The sequence below is a fragment of the Dama dama genome, chromosome 12, assembly GCF_033118175.1.
Source record: "Dama dama isolate Ldn47 chromosome 12, ASM3311817v1, whole genome shotgun sequence".
NCBI classification, from domain to species: Eukaryota; Metazoa; Chordata; class Mammalia; order Artiodactyla; family Cervidae; genus Dama; species Dama dama.
In genome coordinates, this window is record NC_083692.1 from 63,907,412 (window position 1) to 63,927,868 (window position 20,457).

The 20,457-nt window shown below is 42.2% G+C and overlaps 1 protein-coding gene across 1 annotated transcript in view; it reads right to left on the reverse strand.

Annotated features, from left to right (window-relative positions):
- Positions 1 to 175: 175 nt before the first annotated feature.
- The window catches only part of STARD9 (StAR related lipid transfer domain containing 9), a 116,862-nt gene continuing 96,580 nt past the window's right edge, over positions 176 to 20,457 (reverse strand). Inside the window, exons 25-34 of the mRNA XM_061157457.1 lie at positions 20,145 to 20,321; positions 19,548 to 19,731; positions 19,057 to 19,194; positions 2,501 to 2,618; positions 2,235 to 2,356; positions 1,970 to 2,034; positions 1,600 to 1,802; positions 1,374 to 1,471; positions 1,007 to 1,165; positions 176 to 528 (exon numbers count right to left, since the gene is read on the reverse strand). Coding sequence (XP_061013440.1) covers positions 427 to 528; positions 1,007 to 1,165; positions 1,374 to 1,471; positions 1,600 to 1,802; positions 1,970 to 2,034; positions 2,235 to 2,356; positions 2,501 to 2,618; positions 19,057 to 19,194; positions 19,548 to 19,731; positions 20,145 to 20,321 — 1,366 coding nt within the window. The 3' untranslated portion in view covers positions 176 to 426. The remainder of the gene's footprint in view (positions 529 to 1,006; positions 1,166 to 1,373; positions 1,472 to 1,599; positions 1,803 to 1,969; positions 2,035 to 2,234; positions 2,357 to 2,500; positions 2,619 to 19,056; positions 19,195 to 19,547; positions 19,732 to 20,144; positions 20,322 to 20,457) is intronic.

The window sequence follows — 20,457 nt, forward strand, 5'->3', positions numbered from 1 at the left end:
TCTGAGTGCTGGCGGATGGCAGCTTGCTTCTCTACCAGCCCAAGGGCTGCACCAAACTAAGTAAGCACCATGTCAGAGCACTGCCATTTCCCAGCTCTACTGGCTGTACCCAATCCTGATCCTCGAGTGGCCTATATGCCATAGGGTCCCAGAGACAGGAAAAAAAGGTGAGAAATCCAAAAAGGTGAGTTGAGCTTCATTCACTCTGGACAGCCAGAGCCAGAAGCTCAAGCCCCCTTGCTCTGCAGAGGTGCCAGCTGTGACCAAGTGCCGACCAGGTTTCACTGGAACTTCGGGGCGGAATGCCGCCTGTTCAGTCAGCCACAGCAGGTAGCCTTGGCTCTTCTTGCGTCAGGATACAGAGAGTAACAAGAACCGCCCCAGCATCTCGGGGGCAGCCTGGAGTGCCGTCTTGACTGTGAGATGCTAACTACCAAGGAAGGAAGCCAGTCTGGCTATAACCAGTGGCTGCTGTTTGATGAAGGAGCTTAGAAGTTGAGGGGGGAATCCTGGAGCACCAAGTTCTACCTGAAATAAACCAGAGAGGGAAGAGTTAAAGGTGTGCACTGGGGCATACTTCAGCCGTAAGTAGCTGCGGTGATGGGACAAACTCTGAACCCAACTCTGCACAGTCCTGTGCGCTGCTGCTCAGATCTAGACAAAAGCTTCACTTCCCAATGTCAAATCAGGGGAATAAGGCTGCTGCTCTGCCTCACAGTGACTCATCTAGAGTCACTCGGCCTCAGGAGTGAGGACCCTGGGAACAGCCAGAGGATGAAGGCCACCAGGCTCTGAAAAGAGCAGCTTTCAAGAAGGTTGATCAGCTCTGCCTCATTCCTTCCTCTCTGATTTGCCACTGACTTGTGACCCAAGAAACCCTTAAACCTCCAGCTTCAGGCCACAGGTCCTGGGTCCTAAAGGATGTTGAACAGCTTTACAGTAAGCTCCCATGGGGCTGGGGTCAAATCAAGGCATGCTGTGAGACCAGCTGCAGGAGGTGGATCACCTGGGCCAGGTAGATGACTCTGGTGATCTCCTTCCCTTCCACGGTGAGGGGCTGCAGGATCCAGGCACTGGGCAGGATCTCCCCTCGGACCATCTCCCTGCTGGGTCTCGGCATGGATGCATCATACACAGACTGGGCTGCCATGATAGACAGTTGCCCCTGGAAACAGCAGTGTGAGTTCAGCCTATGTAATGCGGCTCCACCAGGGACAGGCTCCAGTGCAGGCAGTACCATGGAAAGACCAGCCTTCGAGGCCCTCCCCGCCACACATCATGTCCAGTTTGCCCTCCACCCCCGCCAGAGGACCGGATGCCCACAGAGATTGCTTTTCACAACACACCAGCCCAAGTTCCTCCCACATCTTTACCACCAGCAAGGCAGGCACCTCTCTGGCTTCCACGCAGACACAACAGAAATCCCGTGGCTGCTTCAGTGCACACACGGTGGTATTGCACACCAGATACACTGTAGGGGCAGGGATGCAGAAAGTCAGAAGGTGCCCAGCGACATATCATTCTACAGCCTGACACCCCGCTAGACCAAGCCTGAGTACCCAGCCTCCCAAGAGCGCTGCCTCTGTTCCCTGGGCTCACCCAGGTTGATGCTGTTGGTCACCCGCTGGTGCAGCCTCGCTGTCTGGATGGGCTTATGGTACAGGGGCCACAAGGTGGGGTCACTCACAGCTGCCCACACATGAGACAGTGGCTGGGACACCACGCCAGCCCCCAGGAAGCCATGCCGGGTGGAAGAGAACATCTTGTAGTACAACTGCACCTCCTGCTCCTCACCCTGATGGCTGGGGGAGACACCAAGGGTGGAGAAGAAGAGGAGGGGGTGAAAATTGGGTTCTAGGGTCACAGAAGAGCTCAGGTGAGGGACTCAAGGAAGCCAGGGTAGAGAAGGCAAAGGAGGAGACAAGGCCAGCAGAGCTGCAACAAGAAGACGCTGTGCAAAGCAACTTACTTCCAGCCAGCTGCTGCCCGGCAGCTGAAGAGGTTGTTCAGGTTATGTGAGCAAGCAGCCATCACCTGGGGACACAGTGACCACACCCAGATTAGTGGGCACAGCTGGTACAGAGCAGGCCCTTGGATGAGTCCCTCAGGCTAGCGTTTCCTGAACTGCCCCTTTTGTGAAGAGAGAGAGCTGCTGAAGAAGCCCTCAGCTGCCCTGTTCCTCCCTTCTTCCTCCTCCCTCCCCACCGAGCAGAGTCTGCTGCGGGAAACCTCACATCAGCCATAGAGAGGTCCACGATGTGCTTGGCCAAATCCTTGTATGAGGAGGAGAAGGAGGTCCCCAGGCTGGACAGGCTGGATGGGGAACAGCAGCAACTGCCCAAGGCGGCACTGCGGCCTACAATGAATAGGTAGGTGGAGGCTCCTGAGCATCAGGGCCTTGGGGCAGCACCGGCATCCTGAGGGATAGCGGCCCCCCAGGATCTAGCAGACCTCAGCCCTGAAGTCCCCACACAAGGCAGGTACCTGCCCCACCACTCACCATAAGCTAAGCTTTTCCAGGCAGAGCTGGCCAGATTCAGCTGATTGTTCCTCACTGAAGAGCGGCCCCGCACTTCCCCTACCCAGGAGTCTCTGGAATCAGGCAAGTTTGTGTTGCCCTGCAGAAGAGAAGATGCTCAGGACCAGAGCCGAGGGAGCGAGAGAGCAGAGCGCCAGAAAGCCGGTGCAGGGTCATCTCTTCCTCTGAACTGCACAGACAGTCTTCAATATAAAGGCTCCAGTGAAAAGGCCATCCCCACTGGGATTACAGGAAGCTGGATGCCCCCAAGAAGGCAAGAGCAATAGAAACCAGTCCCTGGAGAGTTTCCTTGCCCCTCAAGCCACAAGTTCAAGGTTGCTTGTAGAAGAGTTCCAACAGGGATCAGTATAAACTGGGGCCTGAGAGGTACCAGGCGTCATTGGGTGGGGGGGACCCTCTGCCCATTGAAGCAACTGGAATGAGGCCATGGCTGGAGCTGTGTTTAGTGTGAGCAGCAAACAGCCCAACTGGGAGGTGGGATGGGGAGGGAGAGTGATGGGCTGTGAAAAGCTTGATTTTTGGCCCCAGCCCCACGTCCAATGGCTAAGCCCAAGGTTGTAATGTGGAACCCGTTCCAGTCCAGTCACTAAATTGTGTCTTACTCTTTGCAGTCCCATGGACTGCAGCACACCTTGCTTCCCTGTCCTTCACCATCTCCCGGAGTTTGCTCAAACTCATGTCCATTGAGTCAGTGATGCCATCCAACCATCTCATCCTCTGTTGTCTTCTGTCTCTGCCTGCCTTCAATCTTTCCCATCATCAGGAAATTTGGAGCCAGACCCCACCTTTACTGCAAGCAGCTCCTCAATGGCATGACCCTTGACTTCTGGTGGATCTAAAAGGCACTTACCATCCAAACTCTATCATCAGTTCCTAACCTTGTGCTGCTTTAAAGACAAGAAGACGTAAACAGAGGTACTCTGTCTCCATCCTCACCTTTCTTCTTCCTGCAACATCCAGTCTGCTTGGCAGACTGAGATATTTTGCCACCTTCTTAAGAACTTTTCACTACTGATCACCTCGCTCTTCACTTATTGCCTCCACCTCTTCCTCTTCACTAGATTCTTCGTATGAGCATTTAAGCATGCAAAGATTTCTCCCACCTTTAAAATCCTTCCTTTATAAGCATCTTTGCTCTTCAAAGATAGACCTGAAAGGACTGTCACCGTTTTCCACCTACTGCCTCTATCCCCTTCTGAACCCACTCAAAGCTAGCCATTGCTAGATCCATGTGCCTGGATCTAGTGAACAGGTCCCAGGCCTCATCTTGCTGAGCATCTCCCTTTCACAGCAGCATTATTCATATTAGGTAAAAAGTGGAAACAAACTAAAATGTCCATCAACTTATGAATGGACAAATAAATATGATAATCATACAGTGTGATATTTTTGGCCATAAAAAGGAATGAAATTCTGATTTCCACAGTGTGGATGAACCCTGCTGTGGGTTCAAAAAAAGATACACTGAAGTCCTAACTTCTGCCTTCTGTAAGTGTAACTGTATTTGGAAATAGGGTCTTTGCAGATATAATCGAGTTACAATGAGATCCTACTGGATTAGAGTGGGACCTACATCCAACGACAGGTGTCCTTATAAGAAAGCCACGTGAAGACATAGGGACAGAGAGACACAGGGGGAGAAGCCATGTGATGCCAGAGGCAGAGGCTGGAGTGATCCAGTTACAAGCTAGGGACTGTCAGCCACTACCAGAATCTAAGAAAGAGGCATGGAATCTAGAGGCATGGAACTCTCGATTCTTCCCCTAGAATTTTCAAAAGCAGCCTGGCCCTGTTGACACCACGATTTCACACTCCCCGCCTCAAGAACTCTGGAAGAAGTTTCCGTTGTTTTAAGCCACTCTGTTTATGGTAATTTGTTATAGCAACTGCAGGACATCAAGAAACCCTGGAAATATTATGACTAAAAGAAGCCAGTCATAAAGGACCATATATTGTATAATTCTATTTATATGAAATGTCCAGAATACATACATCCATAGAGGCAGGAAGTAAGTAGATTAATGGTTTACAAAGAGTTGGGGATCGTGTGTTTGAGAAGTAATAACTAAGGAGGGTAAAAGGTTCCTTTTTGGGGTAATGAAAATACCCCAAAATTAATTGTGTCGATGGATATTCCACTCTGTGAATGTACTAAAAGTCAACAAGCTATAACAGCAGCAACAATAAAAGAATAAATGAACTAAAGGAAGTGCTCAGAAAGGATGGGCATGTTAAAAGGGCATAAGACTCAATCTGAAAGAAAAAGAACTCCAAATAATAAAATCTGGAACAATCTGGGCAATTAAATTAATAATGATAATACTGGATTATAGCTCATAGAATGAAATATTTATGACTCCAAATTGAACAAAATAAATAACTGGATAAATCTAAATAGGGAGAGAAAGGATAACACTTCCTTACAGAAATACCAGAAGAATCAATAAATGTAGAAGAAATTAGGGAAATACAAAATTGCCATTAAAACATCACATTAATAATTTTTTCAGGCATACACCAATGGATGCTAAAATAAGTGGGCAAAAACTTGAGATAAAATAGTATATTTGCATGGTCTCTATCGTTCCCATGATGTTTATTAATTATAAAGAGAAAAATATTAACTTTCAGTGGAGAGATTCTAGCCACTACTGTAACTTCAAGGTTAACATCACTAACAAGACATAATGACATCAGGTACCCTCTGAAATATTGAGGATAAAGCATTGCATGGAATATATACCACAGTGCTATTTGTTGTTTCTCTGAAATTCTAAAATAGCCAGTATCCTGCATTTTTCTTTGCTTTATCTGGCAACCCTAACTGAGAGGGCACAGTTTCTGTGGTATTCTTGCCAAAAATGCATAACCACAATCTAATCATGACAAAACAGTAGACAAACACATCCTATAAAATTACTGACTATGAGACAAGGAAAAACTATGAAATTATCACTGGAAGAAGGAATTAATTATTTTAAAGGGCAGAAATTAACAAGTTCAAATCAAAATTGACTTCAGAAGAGATGGAAAATCTAAAACAGAGGTTGGCAAACTTTTCTGTAAAGGGTATAGTTAAGTATCTGAGGCTTTGTGGACCATTTTAATAGATGCAACTTCTTGCCTCTATCACTATACCATAAAAGCAACCACAGAGAACACATAAACAAATGACAGAGGCCATATTCTAGTAAAATGTTATTTACAAAAACAGCTAGTGGACCAGATATGGCCAAAGGAGTTTGCTGAACTCTGATCTCAATAGACCACTTTTCCAAAGAAGAAATTTTTCAAAAAACTTATCCTGCCGAACACCAGGCCTTGTCATTTTCACAGAATCATTATATTCTATTTTAAAAAATTAGGTAATTCTAAAAATATTTTAATCTCTCATCCCCAATTTCCCTCTCCTACCCACCTTAAATTATTCTGACTTCTTTAGGATACATCATTTTGTTTGTATGTATCCTTACAAAAGGATTGTATTATTGTATGTAGTTTTAACTTATACAAATAGTAATGTGTTTTACCTCACTGTTTCACAGTGCTTTTCACTCAGTACTTTGCCTAGGTGTTCATCCAGTTTGTGATTCTGACTCTTACACTGAAAACAACAGACTCCCCAGGTTGGTAGGTGCCCAATATGCTACTGGAGATCAGTAGAGAAATAACTCCAAAATGAATGAAGGGATGCAGCCAAAGCAAAAAGAGTGCCCAGTTGCGGATGTGACTGGTGATAGAAGCAAGGTTCGATGCTGTAAAGAGCAATATTGCATAGGAACCTGGAATGTTAGGTCCATGAATCAGGGCAAATTGGAAGTGGTCAAACAGGAGATGGCAAGAGTGAACGTTGACATTCTAGGAATCAGAGAATTAAAATGGACTGGAATGGGTGAATTTAACTCAAATGACCATTAATATCTACTACTGTGGGCAGGAATCCCTTAGAAGAAATGGAGTAGTCATCATGGTCAACAATAGAGTCTGAAATGAAGTACTTGGATGCAATCTCAAAAATGACAGAATGATCTCTGTTCATTTCCAAAGCAAACCATTCAATATCATGGTAATTCACGCCTATGCCCCAAACAGTAATGCTGAAAAAGCTGAAGTTGAAGGGTTCTATGAAGACCTACAAGACCTTTTAGAACTAACACCCAAAAAGGACGTCGTTTTCATTATAGGGGACTAGAATGCAAAAGTAGGAAGTCAAGAGACACCTGGAGTAACAGGCAAATTTGGCCTTGGGGTACAGAATGAAGCAGGGCAAAGGCTAATAGAGTTTTGCCAAGAGAACGCACTGGTCATAGTAAACACCCTCTTCCAACAACACAAGAGGAGACTCTACACATGGACATCACCAGATGGCCAACATCGAAATCAGATTTGATTATATTCTTTGCAGCCAAAGATGGAGAAGCTCTATACAGTCAGCAAAAACAAGACCAGGAGCTGACTGTGGCTCAGATCATGAACTCTTTATTGCCAAATTCAGACTTAAACTGAAGAAAATAGGGAAAACCACTAGACCATTCGGGTATGACCCAAATCAAATCCCTTATGATTATACAGTGGAAGTAAGAAATAGATTTAAGGGACTAGATCTGATAGACAGAGCACCTGATGAACTATGGATGGAGGTTCGTGACATTGTACAGGAGACAGAGATTAAGACCATCCCGGTGGAAAAGAAATGCCAAAAAGCAAAATGGCTGTCTGAGGAGGTCTTACAAATAGCTGTGAAAAGAAGAGAAGCAAAAAACAAAGGAGAAAAGGAAAGATTCCCATTTGAATGCGGAGTTCCAAAGAATAGCAAGGAGAGATAAGAAAGCCTTTCTCAGTGATCAATGAAAAGAAATAGAGAAAACAACAGAATGGGAAAGACCAGAGATCTCTTTAAGAAAATTAGAGATACCAAGGGAACATTTCATGCAAAGATGGCTTCGATAAAGGACAGAAATGGTATGGACCTAACAGAAGCAGAAGATATTAAGAAGAGGTGGCAAGAATACACAGAAGAACTGTACAAAAAATATCTTCACGACCCAGATAATCACGATGGTGTGATCACTCACCTAGAGCCAGACATCCTGGAATGTGAAGTCAAGTGGGCCTTAGATAGCATCACTATAAACAAAGCTAGTGGAGGTGATGGAATTCCAGTTGAGCTATTTCAAATCCTAAAAGATGATGCTGTGAAAGTGCTGCACTCAATATATCAGCAAATTTGGAAAACTCAGCAGTGGGCACAGGACTGGAAAAGGTCAGTTTTCATTCCAATCCCAAAGAAAGGCAGTCCCAAAGAATGCTCAAACTACCACACAATTGCACTCATCTCACACGCTAGTAAAGTAATGTTCAAAATTCTCCAAGCCAGACTTCAGCAGTACGTGAATCGTGAACTTCCAGATGTTCAAGCTGGTTTTAGAAAAGGCAGAGGAACCAGAGATCAAATTGCCAACATCTGCTGGATCATCAAAAAAGCAAGAGAGTTCCAGAAAAACATCTATTTCTGCTTTATTGACTATGCCAAAGCCTTTGACTGTGTGGATCACAAGAAACTGTGGAAAATTCTGAAAGAGATGGGAATACCAGACCACCTGACCTTCCTTGTGAGAAACCTATATGCAGGTCAGGAAGCAACAATTAGTACTGGACATGGAACAACAGACTAGTTCCAAATAGGAAAAGGAGTACGTCAAGGCTGTATACTGTCACCCTGCTTACTTAACTTATATGCAGAGTACATCATGAGACACGCTGGGCTGGAAGAAGCACAAGCTGGAATCAAGGTTGCAGGGAGAAATATCAATCACCTCAGATATGCAGATGACACCACCCTCATGGCAGAAAGTGAAGAGGAACTAAAAAGCCTCTTGATGAAAGTGAAAGAGAAGAATGAAAAAGTTGGCTTAAAGCTCAACATTCAGAAAACTAAGATCATGGCATCTGGTCCCATCACTTCATGGGAAATAGATGGGGAAACAGTGGAAACAGTGGCTGACTTCATTTTTTTGGGCTCCAAAATCACTGCAGATGGTGACTGCAGTCATGAAATTAAAAGACGCTTACTCCTTGCAAGGAAAGTTATGACCAACCTAGATAGCATATTAAAAAGCAGAGACATTACTTTGCCAACAAAGGTCTGTCTAGTCAAGGCTATGGTTTTTCCAGTGGTCATGTATGGATGTAAGAGTTGGACTGTGAAGAAAGCTGAGCACCGAAGAATTGATGCTTTTGAACTGTGGTGTTGGAGAAGCCTCCTGAGAGTCCCTTGGACTGCAAGGAGATCCAACCAGTCCATCCTAAAGGAGATCAGTCCTGGGTGTTCATTGGAAGGACTGATGCTGAAGCTGAAACTCCAATACTTTGGCCACATCATGCAAAGAGTTGACTCATTGGAAAAAAACCCTGATGCTGGGTGGGATTGGGGGCAGGAAGAGAAGGGGATGACAGAGGATGAGATAGCTGGAGGGCATCACCGACTCAATGGACGTGAGTTTGAGTGGACTCCGGGAGTTGGTGATGGACAGGGAGGCCTGGCGTGCTGTGATTCATGGGGTCGCAAAGAGTCAGACACAACTGAGCGACTGAACTGAACTGAACTGAACCATTACCACCATAACTCCTACCATAGTTTAGCCTCAGGCCAAGCTACATGGGGGAATATAGCCCCACCCATCAATGAAAAACTGGATTAAAGATTTACTGAGCATGGCCCTGCCCATCAGAGCAAGGCCCAGATTCCCACACAGCCAGTCCCTCCCATCAGGAAGCTTCCACAAGCCTCTTATCCTAATCCATCAGAGGGCAGACAGGCAGACAGAATGAAAACCACAATCACAGAAAACTAACCAAACTGATCACTTGGATCACAGCCTTGTCTAACTCAATGAAACTACGAGCCATGCCATGTAGGGTCACCCAAGATGGACGGGTCATGGTAGTGAGTTCTGACAAAACGTGGTCCACTGGAGAAGAGAAAGGCAAACCACTTCAGTTTTCTTGCCTTGAGAACCCCAAGGAAAGTATGAAAAGACAAAAAGATAGGACACTGAAAGATGAACTCCCCAGGTCAGTAGGTGCCCAATATGCTACTGGAGAAAAGCAGAGAAGTATTTCCAGAAAGAATGAAGAGGCTGAGCCAAAGTGAAAATAATGCCCAGTTGTGGATGTGACTGGTGATGGAAGTAAAGTCTGATGCTGTAAAGAACAATATTGCATAGGAACCTAGAATGTTAGGTCCGTGAATCAAGGTAAATTGTAAGTGGTCAAACAAAAGATGGCAAGATTGAACATTGACATTTTAGGAATCAGTGAACTAAAATGAACCAGAATGGGTGAATTTAACTCAGATGATCATTATATCTACTATTGTGGGCAAGAATCCCTTAGAAGAAATGGAGTAGCCCTCATAGTCAACAAGAGTCCAAAATGCAATACTTGGGTGCAATCTCAAAAATGACAGAATGATCTTTGTTCATTTCCAAGGAAAACCATTCAATATCACAGCAATCCAAGTCTATGTTCCAACCACTAATGCCAAAGATGCTGAAGTTTAACAGTTCCATGAAGACCTACAAGACTTTCTAGAAACAACACTCAAAAAAGATGTCCTTTTCATCATAAGGGACTGGAATGCAAAAGTAGGAAGTCAAGAGATACCTGGAATAACAGGCAAGTTTGGCCTTGGAGTACAGAATGAAGCAGGGCAAAGGCTAACAGAGTTTGGTCAAGAGAACACACTGGTCATAACAAATACCCTTTTCCAACAACACAGCAAACGACTCTACACATAGACATCACCAGATGGTCAATACCAAAATCAGAATGATTATATTCTTTGCAGCCGAAAATGGAGCAGCTCTATACAGTCAGCAAAAACAAGACGAGGAACTGACTGTGGCTCAGATCATGAACTCCTTATTGCAAAGATCAGACTTAATTTGAAGAAAGTAGGGAAAATCAATAAGCCATTCAGGTATGACCTGAATAAAATCCCTTATGATTATACAGTGGAAGTGACAAATAGATTAAAGGGATTAGATCTGATAGACAGAGGGCCTGAAGAACTATGGACAGAGGTTCGTAACAGTCTACAGGAGGTGGTGATCAAAACCATTCCCAAGAAAAAGAAATGTAAAAGGCAAAATGGTTGTCTGAGGAGGCCTTACAAATAGCTGAGAAAAGAAGACAAGTGAAAGGCAAAGGAGAAAAGGAAAGACATATCCATCTGAATACAGAGTTCCAAAGAATAGCAAGGAAAGATAAGAAAGTCTTCTTATGTGAACATTGCAAAGAAATAGAGGAAAACAATATAATGGGAAAGACTAGAGATCTCCTCAAGAAAATTAGATGTACCAAGGGAACATTTCATGCAAAGACGGGCTCAATAAAGGACAGAAATGGTAGGGACCTAACAGAAGCAGAAGAGTTTAAGAAGAGGTGGCAAGATTACACAGAAGAACTGTACAATAAAGATCTTAATGACCCAGATAACCATGATGGTGTGATCACTCACCTAGAGCCAGACATCCTGGAATGCGAAGTCAAGTGGATCTTAGGAAGCATCACTAGGAATAAAGCTAGTGGTGGTGATGGAATTCCAGCTGAGCTATTTCAAATCCTAACAGATGATAACTGTGAAATTGCCAGCAAATCTGGATAACTCAGCAGTGGCCACAGGACTGTAAAAGGTCAGTTTTTATTCCAATCCCAAAGAAAGGCAATGCCAAAGAATGCTCAAACTACCGCACAATTGCACTCATCTCACACGCTAGTAAAGTAATGCTCAAAATTCTCCAAGCCAGGCTTCAACAGTACATGAACCAAGAACCTTCAGATGTTCAGGATGGATTTCAAAAAGGCAGAGGAACCAGAGATCAAATTGCCAACATCCGCTGGATCACAGAAAAAGCAAGAGAATTCCAGAAAAACATCTACTTCTGCTTCATTGACTAGGCCAAAGCCTTTGGCTGTGTGGATCACAACAAACTGTGGAAAATTCTTAAATAGATGGGAATACCAGACCACCTTACTTGCCTCCTGGGAAATCTGTATGCAGGTCAAAAAATCAACAGAACTGGACAACAGACTGGTTCCCAATTGGGAAAGGAGTAAGTCAAGGGTGTATATTGTCACCTTGCTTATTTAACTCATACGCAGAGTACACCATGTGAAATGCCAGACTGGATGCAGTACAAGCTGGAATCAAGATTGCAGGGAGAAATATCAATAACCTCATATGTGCAGATAATACCACCCTTATGGCAGAAAGCAAAGAGGAATTAAAGAGCCTCTTGATGAAAGTGAAAGGAGAGTAAAAATCTGGCTTAAAACTCAGCACTCAAAAAATAAGATTATGGCATCCAGTCCCATCACTTCATGGGAAATAGATGGGGCACAATGGAAACAGTGACAGACTATTTTCTTGGGCTCCAAAATCACTGCAGATGGTGACTGCGGCCATGAAATTAAAAGATGCTTGCTCCTTGGAAGAAAAGCTTTGACCAACCTAGATAGCATATTAAAATGCAGAGACAAAAAAAATAAAATAAAATGCAGAGACATTACTTTACCAACAAAGGTCCGTCTAGTCAAAGCTATGATTTTTCCAGTAGTCATATATGGATGTGAGAGTTGCACCATAAAGAAAATTGAGCTCCTAAGAACTGATGCTTTTGAACTGTGGTATTGGTGAAAACTCTTGAGAGTCCCTTGGACAGCAAGGAGATCAAACCAGTCAACCCTAAAGGAAATCAGTCGTGAATATTCATTGGAAGGACTGATGCTAAAGCTGAAGCTGCAATACTTTGGCCACCTGATGCAAAGAACTAATTCATCTGAAAAGACCCTGATGCTGGGAAAGGTAGAAGGTGGGAGGAGAAGGGGACAACAGAGGATGAGATTGTTGGATGACATCATCAATTCAATAGACATGAGTTTGAGTAAGATCTGGGAGTTGGTAATGGACAGGGAAGCCTGGCGTACTGCGGTCCATGGGGTCAGCCAAGAGTTAGACACAACTGAGCAACTGAACTGACCTATTTTTACATAGTATTACAAATGTGCATTGACCACATCTTATATATCTATTCTCTCACTGATGGATTCTCTACTGGGTTCCAACTCATTATCACTTCAAGTAATGCTTTAGGAAATAATTTCATACATGTTCCCTCATAAACTCTGCAAGCACTGCTGGGTCAGAAGACTTTATAAGGTTCCTATGTCCCCAAGTCCTGGCATCATCTGACTTTAATCTGACAATTCAATAGGATTAAACATTTCCATTACCTTTGTAACTATTCCTAAACATTGAAAAAGAAAATTTCAACCTTTTTTTTCTATGAAAAGTATAACATTGATACCAAAATCTGAAATATACTGTAAAAACAAAAACTACAGGAAAAAAATTAATAAATACTGACACAAAATCCTGAATACAATATTAGCAAATAGACTCTGAATGTTCATTAAAAGAAGATATCCTATGTATAAGTATATAAAGTATTATAAGAATGTATGAATTATTAGCCCCCAGATCAATTAAACTCATTAAACTCATTAGCTAATTAAACTAGCTAATTAAACTAGCTAAATTAAATTAGCTAATTAAACTCATTAGCCCCCAGATCAATTAAACTCATCTCTAGAGACTGAAATAACCTTTTGGATAAGAATACTCTATAAAATAGTAATAGATAAATGCTTCCTTAATATTGCAAAATACATCTATTTCAGCTCAAATGTTAGCGTTCAGCTTAAATGAAGGAAATTCTTGAAGCATTCCCACTAAAGCCTCAAATAAGATGAGGATGTTTACTGTCATCACTATTATTTTATTTATGCTGGGACATTAGGTTCATTCAATTAGAAAAGAAGAAGAAAATAGTGGTTCAAAAATTAGAAAACAAATGGTCAAATGATCACTATTTGCAGAGGATGTGATGGTATACCTTAAAAAAAAAAATCAAGGGCACGGCTTCACAATATGGTAACCACTAACCACATATGTTTACTGACCATGTGAAATGTGGCTAGTGTGACTTAAGAACTGAAATTTTAACATAATAAATTAAGCTACCTGTGTTAGTGACTACTGTATAAACGTGGACCTAGAGAATCAGTCAAAAAACAGTATGGGCACAAAATTAACACATAGCATTCAACTTAACTTTCATACATACAAGAAAACAACCAGACAGAAGACATAAAGGAAGAGAAAATATATTTATAACAGAAATAAAAAAGATAAAGCAGAAGAAATTGGATATGTAATTTCAGAGACACATAAAGGGAAAGTTTTAAATCATAAAAAGAAGGACTGAACCTTCTATATTCTTGGTTAGGAAATTAACAGGATAAGATGTGATTTCTCTATAAGTTGATTTATAAATCTAATATGGTCCCATTAAAAATACTAACAAGTTTTTATAATTGAGCTAAACATGCTAATCCTAACTTTCATGTAAAAAACAAACAAGAAGGAATATACCACAGAGCTTCGGAGTTGGTGAACATGTGATTTGGGGAGGGTGGCTCCTCCCACATACTTTGTCCTATGCATCTCTTCCTTCTGGCTGTTCCTGAGTTATATCCTTTTATGATAAGCCAATGATCTGAAAATTCTACCAATATACTTCCCTATCTGGTATTCCAGGCATGTGTATGTAATTTCAAATCATAATAGAGCAGCAGCACAGGAATAAGCTTGTGGTAGGAGGGAGAATTTAAGTTTTACTCTATTCAACAATCATTATGGGGAGGAGACAAGATGGTGAAACAGAAGGACTTAACCTCACCTCCTCTCTGAAACCACCAGAATCACAACTACTGAACAATCATCAATAAAAGACTGACATATAAGACCAGATGAACTTAATTTATAGAACATTTCATCCAAAAGCAGCAGAATACACATTCTTCTCAAGTGTACACAGAACCTTCTGCAGGGCCACAAAGCAAACCTTTGCAAATTTAAGAAAATTGAAATCATATCAGGCATCTTTTCTGACCATAATACTAAGATTAGAAATCAACTACAAGGAAAGAAACTGTAAAAAACACAAACACATGGAGGCTAAACAATGTTACTCAGTAACCAATGGATTCCTGAAGAAATTAAAGAGGAAGTAAAAAAATGTCTAGAGACAAAATGATCCAAAACCTCTGGGATGCAGAAAAAGCAGTTCTAAGAGGGAAGTTTATAGCAATAAAATCTCACCTTAGGAAATGAAAAATCTCAACAACCTTATCTTACACCTAAAGCAACTAGAGAAAGAAGAACAAACAAAACCTAAAGTTAGTAGAAGCAAAGAAATCACAAAGATCAGAGCAGAAATAAAACAATAGAAAAGACCAATGAAACTAAACGCTGGTTCTTTGAAAAAGATAAACAAAAATGACAAACTTTTAGCCAGACTCAACAAGAGAAAAAGGGAAAGGACTCAAATCAATAAAGTTAGAAATGAAAAAGAAGTTATAATTAACTCCACAGAAACAGAAAGGATCATAAGAGACTACAAGTAACTATATGCCAATGAAATGGACAAATTCTTAGAATGGTACAATCTTCCAAGACTGAACCAAGAAGAAACAGAAAATAAGAGCCAGACCAATCACAAGTACTGAAATTGAAACCGTGACTTAAAAACTTCCAACAAACAAAAGTCCAGGAGCAAATGGCTTCACAGGCAAATTCTATCAAACATCTAGATAAGACTTAACATCTATCATTTGGAAGCAATTTTTAAAAATTTCAGAGGAAGGAACACCCCCAAACTCATTCTATGAGGCCATCATCACCCTGATAACCAAAACCAAAGTCATCACAAAAAAAGAAAATTACAAGCCAATAACACTGATAAACACAGATGAAAAATCCTCAACAAATACTAGCAAAAGCAATCTAACAATAAGATCATTAAAGGATCATATACCATGATCAAGTAGAATTTATCCCAGGGATGCAAAGATTTTTCAGTACCCAGAAATCGATCAGTGTGATACACCACATTAATCAGTTGAAGAATACAAACCATATGATCATCTCAACATGTACAGAAAAAGCTTTTGACAAAATTCAACACCCATTTGTGATAAAAAAAAAAAAAAACCCTCTCCAGAAAGTGGGCATAGAGGGAACCTATCATAACATAATAAAGACCATATAGGATAAACCTACAGCTAACATCATACTCAATAATGAAAAATTGAAAGCATTTCCTCTAAGATCAGGAACAAGATAAGGATGTGCACTCTTACCACTTTTATTTAACATAATTTTGGAAGCCCTAGCAATGGCAATCAGAGAAAGAAAAGAAATATAAGTTGGAAAAATTGAAAAAGAAGAAATACAAGAAAAGTTGGAAAAGAAGAAGTAAAACTGTCACTGTTTGAAGATGACATGATACTATACATAGAAAATACTAAAGTTGCTACCAGAAAGCTACTACAGCTAAATGAATTTGGTAACGTTACAGGATATAAAACTAATATGCAGAAATCTCTTGCATTTCTACACACTAACAATGAAAAAAACAAACAGAAATTAAGGAAACAATTCCATTTACTATCACAGCAAAAAGAAAAAAATAGCTAGGAATATACCTACTTAAGGAGGCAAAAGACCTATACTCTGAAAACTATGAGGTGCTGATGAAAGACACTGAAGATGATACAAACAGATGAAAAGATATACCATGTTCTTGGATTGGAAGAATCAGTATTGTCAAAATGACCATACTAACCAAGGCAATCTACAGATTCAGTGCAATCCCTATCAAATTATCAATGGCATTTTTCACAGAACTAGAACAAGAAATTTTAAAATTTATATGGAAACACAAAAGACCCAGAATAGCCAAAACAATCCTGAAAAGGAAAAATGCAGCAGGAGGAATCAGACTCCCTGACTTCAAATTATACTAAAGCTACAGTAATCAAACTGTATGGTACTAGCACAAAGACTGATAGATCAATGGAACTGGATAGAAAGCCCAGAAATAAACCCACACACTTATGGTCAGTGAATCTATGACAAAGGAGGCAAGAGTATAAACTGGAGAAAAAATACACTCTTCAATAACTGGTGCTGGGAAAACTGGACAGCTACAAGTAAAAGAATGTAATTAGAACACTCTCTAACACCATACACAAAAATAAATAAAAATGGATTAAAGACCTAAATTTAAGGCCAGACACTATAAAACTCTTAGAGGAAAACATAGGCAGAATACTCTGACATAAATCACAGCAATATCTTTTTGGATACACCTCCTAGAGTAATGAAAATAAAAACAAAAATAAACAAATAAGAACTAATTAAACTTAAAAATCTTTTGTACAGCAAAGGAAACCATAAACAAAATGAAAAGACAACCTACAGAATGGGAGGTAATATTTGTAAACAAAGTGACTGACCTGGGATTAATCTCCAAAATATACAAACAGCCCATGCAGCTCAATATAAAAAAAAAAAATCAAAAAATGGGCAGAAGACCTAAACAGAAATTTCTCCAAAGAAGATATACAGATGGTCAAAAAGCACATGAAAAGGTGCTCAACATTGCTAATTATTAAATCAATTGAAACTGCAATGTGATATCACCTCACACCAATCAGAATGGCCATCATCAAAAAGTGTATAAACACTAAATGCTGGAGAAGGTATGGAGAAAAAGAGACCCTCTGTGTTGATGGGAATATAAATTGGTATAATCACTATGGAGAACAGCTGGAGATTCTTTAAAAAGCTAAACATAGAATTATCATATGATCTAGCAATTCTACTCCTGGGCACCCCAGTGTTCACTGCAGCACTGTTTACAATAACCAAGACAAAGAAGCAACCTAAATGTCCAACTCATGAATGGATAAAGAAGATGTGGTTCAAATATACAATGGAATATTACTCAGACATAAAAAAGGAAATAGAGCCATTTGCAGCAACATGGATGGACCTAGAGATTATCATACTAAGTGAAATAAGTCAGACAGAGAAGAGACAAATATCATATGATATCACTTGTATGTGGAATCTAAAAAGATGATACAAATAAACTTATTTACAAAACAACATGCAATAAAAGAGAAAAACACTATTCAGCTGTTGAAAAAAGCACCAGATTTACTGATATGAAACAATATCTAAAAAATATTTTTAAGGAAAAAGAGCAGAGAGAAAATGGGTATAGTATGCTTCCATTCATGAACTTTACAAAAAGATATACATATTTTTAAAAGATATACATATCCTAATAGATGCACAGGATATCTCTGGAAATATACAGCAAACTGAGATGGATGAATGCTTCTGGGGAGGCAAGAAGGAGACTGAAAGATGCACTTGACATTCTGTACCTTTGTTACTGTTTGAGTACTATTTTTTTTTTTTTTTTTACTATGTGAAGCTTTGCTTATAAAACACATAAAAGTTTTGCTTTCAGATTTTATATCCCCAGCCAGATCGCACCTCGGAGCTCCAGATCTGGATCCAAGCTGCCTGATTTTCAACTACTCCCCTGCATTTCTCACATGTACTTTCAACACAGTCAATACAAAACTAGATGGTGATCTTCCCCTCAAAACCTGTCCCTTCCAGGGCTCCTCATCACATGGACATCACAAGCCCTTTGAGCCCAAAGTATGTGTGGCTCTCACTCCTCCCACTCCCTGGCTCCAACTTCCAATCCACCTGGTGCCTGTGGATTCTCTAGTCAACACATGCACATCGGCTTCTCCACTTGGGCAGTGCCCTGAACCAAGCAACTGTCATCTCTCAGCTTTGTCACAGTCATAAGCGGGTCTACCAGGGCTGTTCTTGCCTCTTCTCTGGCAAGTTTGTCATTCTCCCCACTAAAAAATTCATCAGCAGCTTCGGGAAATAGCATAATCATATGGATTAGAAAGCAGCCAGAATTTTCAATAGAGTATACATGACCTTGCCTTGTCTAGTCTTTTCTTGTGTGATTCTTCCATTTCACTCGTTACATTCCAGCCACACTAACCTTCTTGTAGTTCCCCATAAAATTCTTCCCTTAAATACTCATTTGCTGAGTCTTCCACCTGGAAAGCTCTTCTGCCCCCCAAGTATCTCCAGACACCAACTTCTAGAGTTAACTACCTCTCAGCTTTCCAGTCTCAGTTTAAACACAGTCTCTTCAGAGCATCTTTGCTGATCCTTCAGACTAAGTCAGGTTCCTGTTTCATATTGTTTTGCACTCCTTCTTCATAGAATTTTCTACAACAATAATTAATCATAAAACAAGCTACTTCCCTCTAATAATCTGTTTAAGGACAAGAACAATTTTGTCCAGTGACTAAAATAGTGCCCACAAAATAAATACCTGTTGAATAAATGAATGAGCAGGGAAGGGAGACAAAACCACAGGGAAGACCAAAGGCCATTGCTCATGAGGGTTCATGTCAGCAGTGAGTGGCCCCTAGGAGACAAAACTTCCAAAGTATCACAGCGGTCCTGGCCCCTGGTTCATGCCTCGCATTTGCCTACTCACCACACTGTCTGGGGACTGGAGCTGGCTTGGCAAGGCTGGGCTGCTATTATAGCCAGAGGTGCCACCAGATGAGAGGCTTCCATCAGAGCTGGTGCACCGGGAGCCAGAGGTGGCCAAGTTGTGTAGTTTTTCTTCTTCCTGGGAAGGACAGATCACCGCCAACCAGCTTCAGGTGCCTCCTCACTACCCACACTCCCATCGCCTCCCAGTGCCTCCTGCCTTAGCCTCATACCCTCGTGCCTCCCCCATCCCAATCCCAACTATAGTGACAAGCTGCCTCCTCCCAGACTCTTGCCTGGGGACCAGAGCTGGTCTGATGAGGATGACATGTAAACAGAGTGAAGCAGCTCTGAACAGGCACCAGGACCTGACACCTTCCTCCAGATGCTACGTTCCAAGACTCAGAGGCAGCATGGTGATGGCTGACCCAGTCTGAGGTCTGCCCCAGGCCCAAGCCCACCCTGAAATCAGAGACTTGTCCCACTCCCCACCCGCAGCAGCTGGGAGATGATCTGCTGGCGAATTCTCAGCTTTTCCTGTTCGGTCCGCTCCCACAGTCGGTCCCGGGCCCGGGCAATCTCCACTTTGGCCTCCTCACGGGCCCGCTGGTATTCTTGTAGCATCAGCTCTATGTCAGAGGGTGGGTGAGAAGACCTTGATGCTGACCCTGGGCTCCTGGGGAAAACCAAAGGGGTGCAGAGATGCCTTCTAACGTGGTCAGTGGGCAATGGCCCAGGCCCACTCAACACCATCTTCTTGAAAGACCCATCCTCTCTTTGCCCACAGGGTCTTCAAGTTTGGTTTTATAAACATCCTGAGGCTCAGGCATGCAGCCTTACATAGCACATCATGCCCCCTCTATCCACTCCACCCCCTCCACAGCTCCCTCCCACCCTCCATTTTCCCTTTGCCTCTGTCTCCACAGCTGCCTACCACTGTCCACAGGCACGTAGGACCCACTCCTGGTCACTCCTGGCATAGAAAACTGTGGCCTCCGGTGTCCAGGACACTAGAGTCCAGGCCCCACTCCCCACATGCTCTCACCCCACACCCGAGCCGGCTCCCCGCAGGGCACTGGGTCCACCTACCGGGTGGTCTCCACAACGTCCTTCCTCAGCTGCTGCAGGTATTCTCGGCGCCGGCTGGGGAGGTCAAAGTCCCGAGCAAAGCTCAGTTGTTTCTCGGGGCTGAGGCTTCGTGTCAGGCGGGAGTTCTGAAGTCCCTCAGCCTGCTCCCTCTGGAGGGTCTCTGCTGTGTGTTTTGGCCTGAGACAGAATGTGACTGAGTCACTGACGCTGACCCTGAAGCCCCTTCTCTGTCTTAAGATCTGTCTCTGACCCCTGGAAGATCCCAGAGCTGAGCCAGGGAGAGGGGAACAGCCAGCTGTTGGCCTTCTCTGGC